Source organism: Manacus vitellinus, unplaced genomic scaffold (assembly GCF_001715985.3).
Source record: "Manacus vitellinus isolate BGI_N305 unplaced genomic scaffold, ASM171598v3 scaffold_184_pilon, whole genome shotgun sequence".
NCBI classification, from domain to species: domain Eukaryota; kingdom Metazoa; phylum Chordata; class Aves; order Passeriformes; family Pipridae; genus Manacus; species Manacus vitellinus.
The window spans coordinates 14,259-20,019 of NW_021939290.1; the positions used below are offsets into that span (position 1 = coordinate 14,259).

At 51.8% G+C, this 5,761-nt stretch overlaps 1 protein-coding gene and 1 non-coding gene across 2 annotated transcripts in view; both read right to left on the minus strand.

Moving 5' to 3' along the window:
• Positions 1-5,593, minus strand: part of KHDC4 (KH domain containing 4, pre-mRNA splicing factor) — a 19,845-nt gene extending 14,252 nt beyond the window's left edge. The window contains exons 1-5 of the mRNA XM_029958955.1: positions 5,589-5,593; positions 3,907-4,180; positions 3,507-3,586; positions 2,319-2,371; positions 519-727 (exon numbers count right to left, since the gene is read on the minus strand). Of these exons, the coding sequence (XP_029814815.1) occupies positions 519-727; positions 2,319-2,371; positions 3,507-3,586; positions 3,907-4,180; positions 5,589-5,593 (621 nt within the window). The remainder of the gene's footprint in view (positions 1-518; positions 728-2,318; positions 2,372-3,506; positions 3,587-3,906; positions 4,181-5,588) is intronic.
• Positions 39-166, minus strand: LOC112841018. The gene has a single exon (XR_003212666.1).
• Positions 5,594-5,761: the final 168 nt, after the last annotated feature.

Below are 5,761 nucleotides of genomic sequence, written 5' to 3' on the forward strand. Positions count from 1 at the left end.
GTGTGAGATGGCACAGGGAGCCCTGTGACAGGAGAGGGCAGTGTGAGATGGCACAGTGAGCCCTGGGCTGCTCTGGGGCAGGACTGCTCTCACCATCCCTTTGCTTTTAGGAGGCCACTGTCCCCTGAGTCTCACTCTCCAGACTCAGTCTCTTTAGTCCTCCAGCACATGACACGTGTACTTTGGAACAGCCAAACCCTGTCCCCATTGCCATTCCATGAATCCCACCCCAATGGAACAGCCAAACCTTGTCCCCAGAGCCATTCCATGAATCCCACCCCAACCCTTGTCCCCAGAGCCATTCCATGAATCCCAACCCTTGTCCCCAGAGCCATTCCATGACTCCCAACCCTTGTCCCCATTGCCATTCCATGACTCCCACCCTGTCCCCAGAGCCATTCCATGACTCCCAAACCCTTGTCCCCGGTGCCATTCCATGACTCCCACCCTGTCCCCAGTGCCATTCCCTGACTCCCACCCCGTGACACTGACCCCATTGCCATTCCATGACTCCCAACCCTGTCCCCAGTGCCATTCCCTGACTCCCACCCCACAGCACTGACCCCGGACTGGAAGGGCGGTTTCTGCCCCACGGCCGGGCTCAGGGGGGTGATGGGGGCTGGCTGGTGGTACACGGTGACCGTGGCCCCGTTGAAGGTGGGGCTGGAGCCCGTGGCTGCTTTCACCACCCCGTTGGTGATGATCTCCTTGATCCTGTTCACGGCTCCTGAGGGACACAAAAGGAAATTCGTTCCCGTTTTCCAGCCCAACCCAAACTGGGACACAACGGGGTTGTTGGGACAAGGGGACAGGCAGCAGGGGTTCATCTTCCTGGGGGGCCCTGGGATGGGATCCTAGGATGGCACCACCAAGGATGGCACCACCAAGGATGGCACCAAGCCATCCCGGGGGAGCAGCTGGAGCTCTGGAAGGGGACTTCCCCCAGATGGGCAGACCCTGGGAATGCTCCCCAGGGCAGCGGGCACGGCCCCAGGGCTGCCAGGGCTCCAGGAGGGTTGGGACAACACCCCCAGGGCCAGGGGGGACTGCTGGGGTCTGGGCAGGGCCAGGGGTTGCAATCCATGATCCCTGAGCGTCCCTTCCAACTCGGGATTGTTCCTGTGGAACATCAGGGTTCCCTGGCCACTCCCACCCTACAAAGCCTGGTCTAAGGTTTTAGGACAAACACCAACGTTTTAGGATGAACACCAACGTTTTAGGTCCTGCAGTTGGGGAGGAACAACCCCAGGCACCGGCACAGGCTGGGGAGCAGCTCTGCAGGGAAGGCCCTGGGGGTCTCAACGAGCTGTTGTGTGTCCTGGGGGGCATCAGGAAGAGAATTCCCAGCAGGTCAGGGAGTGATCCTGCCCCTCTGCCCAGCCCTGGGGGGCACAGCTGGAGTGTGGGGCCAGTTCCCCTCAGGACAGGAGGGCCGTGGAGCTCCTGGAGCGGGTCCAGGGGAGGTTGTGAGGATGCTGAAGGGGCTGGAGCATCTCTGTGACCAGGGGACACCCAGAGGGGACCTCCCCAGGGCCTGTCAGTGCCTGCAGGGATGGACCAGGCTCTGCTCGGGGCTGCCCAGAAACAGGACACAAAACTGATGCCCAGGAGTTCCACCTGGGCACGAGGAAGAACTTCCCTGGGCAGTGCCCAGGGTCCCTCCCTGCAGATATTCCAGAGCCACCTGGACACACCCCACGTGCTCTGGGATGATTCTGAGCAGGGAGCTGGGACCGGGTGACCCCCTGAGGTCCCTCCCGACCTGCCCCATCCCGGGATTCCCAGGGAATTGTGCCTCCATCTCTCCTGCTCCTGCAGGGAGCTCCTGGTCTGAGGGAGAGCTGAGCTGGGGCAGGAGAAGGGGGTGGAAGGAGATGATTCCAGAGCCCCCTGGACACATCCCACGTGCTCTGGGATGATTCTGAGCAGGGAGGTGGGACCGGGTGACCCCCTGAGGTCCATCCTGACCTGCCCCATCCCGGGATTCCCAGGGAATTGTTGCCTCCAAGGAGATGATTCCAGAGCCCCCTGGACACATCCCACGTGCCAGGGGGACGATCCTGCCTGGTGACCCAGTGTGGTCCCTTCCTGTCCCTCTGTCCTGCTCCAGGGGGATCTGGGTGTGTTATCCAGGGGATCACCCACTCTCCCCCCCTTCCCCGGGGTGTCTCCAAGGTTTCCTGCGGATGCAGCAGGAGGGACCTCGGGAATTTCTGGGCAGACCTTCCCGGTGTTTAACCCCAAGATATTCACCAAGGCCACTCACACAGCCCCTCTGTCCCAACTAAACCAGGGAAACAGGAATGTTTGGCACTTACTGTCCACCAGCTCCCGCGTCTGCCCCTGCACGTGGAGATACAAGGGACGATCCCTGGGGAGGGAACGTCAAAAATCCCATTAAACCCATGGACAACACACAAAATGGGGTCAGTTTATGGGTTCAATGTAACTTTACAGCAAGGCTGCCACAAAGATCTACTCAAATAAGGGAATGCAGGTTCCTGGAGTATCACAGCACTCAGGAAACACTGAAAAAATATGTTTATGTGATGATTTATTAAATTTACACCACCAGAAACTTGAATTTCTTTGTGCACAGAAGGTGAATGAACTAAAAGCAGTGAGAAATTTGGATTTGGGAAGCTGCAGAGTCCAGTGGGAAGAAGTTGAGCACAGTGGGATCTATTCCTATTGATTGGTTTGGTTGGAATTTCAAACAATGTTAGGCAGGTAGGGGAGAAGTTGTGTGGGCAGGACCATCAAAATGGCAAATTAGGAATGGTGGCAAATTATGAATGGTGGCAAATTATGAAAAATGGCAAATTATGAAAAATGGCAAATTATGAAAAATGGCAAATTATTTAAAAAGTCGAATTATGAATGGTGGCAAATAATGAATTCTGGCAAAATATGACAAATGGAAAAACAGAAAAAAATGGAAAAATAGGAAAAATGGTAAAAAATTAATTACGGTAAAATATGAAAAAAAGGTAAATTATGACTTGTGGAAAATATGAACTGTGGTAAAAAATGAACCATGGCAAGTTATGAATTGTGGGAAATTACGAATTCTGGCTAAATATGAAAAATGGCAAGTTATGAATAGTGGCAAATTATGAATTGTGGCAACACATGAATTATGGCAAATTATGAATTACAGCAAATTATGGAAAATGGTAAATTATGAAAAGTGGTAAAGTATGAAAAATGGCAAATTATGAATAGTGGGAAATTATGAATTGAGGCAAAATATAAAAATGGCAAGTTATGAATTGTGGCAAAATATGAATTATGGCAAATTATGAAAAAAGGTAAATTATCAATTGTGGCAAAAATATGAATTGTGGCAAAAATATGAATTATGACAAATTGTTATTTGTGGCAAATTATGAGTTGTGGTAAATGATGAGCAAAACTGCTCGTGGAGGACAAACCAAACAGGAGCCTCAGCAATTCCCCTCCAAAGGAGAAGAAAAATCAGAACCCCAAAGAAAAGAGCTACAAACCCAGGTCCCACTTTTGCTTTCTCCTCTGCAGTCATGAACCTGCCCCGGGTGGACACGGCGGCTCCGCTCAGGCGACTGATCTGCAAGGAGATGGAGACCCGGGGTCAGAGACCAACCACTGACAGAGCACCCACCAAACACCACAATTCAGCCTCTGCTGGTGATTAAAAAACCCCAAAGCCCTTAATGAAGTGGTGGGAGAGCAGCTCTGAGCTCACCAAACCACCTCCTGGGGAACAAACCGAGCGTCTCCAAAAACACAACGGAAGGACTGAGCGGAACCTGCTGCAGGTTCCTTCCACCTCACGGGTCAAACCTGACTCTGAGTTCATTTTATGGGCTCAGAAGGTAAAGATGTCACGTAACTTCAGCCCCAGAGGTGCTGCCGGGGCGCTCCTACCTCGTCCTGGGTCTGGCCCCGGGTCAGCAGGTTCCTGCAGGTGAGGGGCACGTCGTTGATCTCCACCTCGGCCACCACCAGGTCATCCTTGCTCTTGCTGGCGGCTGGACCTTTTCCCAGAGCCTGCAGCTTCAGCAGAGAACATTCCCAGCGGTTGGAAAGCCGTGGGGCAGGAACAGACCGGCCCCAGGGCTCGGGAGGGCCAAGGTCCTCCTCGTTTGGCCCTTCCCCAACGTCCTCCTCGCTCCCCCTTTCCAGGCACCGACCCCAAAATCTTCACAGATATGAACAGAAACAACGCTGTGTCTGCTCAGTCTGCCTCCTCACAACCCTGAGCCCGAACAAACACACTTTATCTTCAGCACATTTTAACAGAGTGATTAATGTTCCTGCTCTGGAAGGGGAGGGACAGATGTAGAACTGAGCTGGGGAGCTGCTGAACAGCAACATCTCCCACGTGGACTGGCAGCTCTGACAGAGACCTGAGACTAAAGAAACACCAAGTTCATGTTTCCAGCTCCTTCTTATCTCAACTGCCTTTAAACACAGGGAGAATTTAGAGTTTCTGCTCAGGAGCTGAACTCATCCACACTCCCCCCCTTTTTAAAAACGTAATATTTTGTGTCAGTATCGACATTCTAAGAAATAAAAAGGCAAAGAAGCACAGATTTAGGAGGAGTTGGGGGTTACCACAAAGACCTGGGAGTTTTTTTTCAACGTGTGGAGTGAGTACAGCCTTCTAAATGCTCTGGAATGGATTTTGGGGGGTTATAAACTTCAACCAAGACTCTATTTAAAAAAAAAAAGAGAATTTTCCAGTAACCCCCAACCACTCAGCAAATATCACAGGAAGGCACAGCACTTAAAAAAGAGCCATGGGCAGCTGTGGAGGGACTCCAGTGCACTGTACAGACATTAAATTGTACAGACATTAAACTGCTCCACTCCTTCCATTTTTTTATTAAAAAACCCTACATTCATTAATCCTTAATTTCCACCCCCTCCCAACCTGAAGTGTCACCAGAGTTTAATCACTCTGGGAAATGCCATCACTGAGTATTTCCTACCAACAGCAACGTGTGCAATAAAATCATATGCATATTATATATATATATATGTTTTTACTGTATTAAATAATAAAACCAATGTGCAGCAAAACTGCCAATCCCAAATGCAGGTTAAGTCCTTGGTTAAGTGGTTCCCTCAGCACGGGGTGTCACCAGAGCTGGGGACAAAAAGAGGTGGAAGATTTGAGGCAGCAGCACCTGCCAAGCTTTCGAGGTCTCAAAGTGCCAGATTTTACTTCCAGGGCCCAAAGGAGACTTTAAAAAAAGAACAGAACGAGAGGGACTTTTTATACAGGGCAAGGGGGGACGGTTTTAAACTGCCAGGTGGGATACTGGGAAGGAATTCCTCTCTGTGAGGGTGGGGAGGGGCTGGGATGGAATTCCCAGAGAAGCTGTGGCTGCCCCTGGATCCCTGGAAGTGTCCGAGGCCACCCTGGAGCAACCTGGGCTAGCAGAAGGTGTCCCTGCCCATGGAACTGGATGAGCTTTAAGGCCCTTTTCCAACCCAAATCAGGCTTTTCCATCAGCTCTGCTACTTGGAAAACCCTTCAGGAAAAACACTCTAAGAGCGGGGCTGGATGATCCTCGCGGGGTCCCTTCCAGCTTCCAGCCCACAACATTCCGTCATCCCGGGGAAAAACTTTATCTCCCCAGAGGCGCCTTCCTAAAGCCTCACAAGGCCTGACCCCACAGCCGAAGAAAAAAATTAAAAGCGTGTTTCCTGAGTGATTTTGTCGCCCCCAACTCCACCGTTTCCCGACAAACGACGGTCTCCGGAGCCCGCCCGT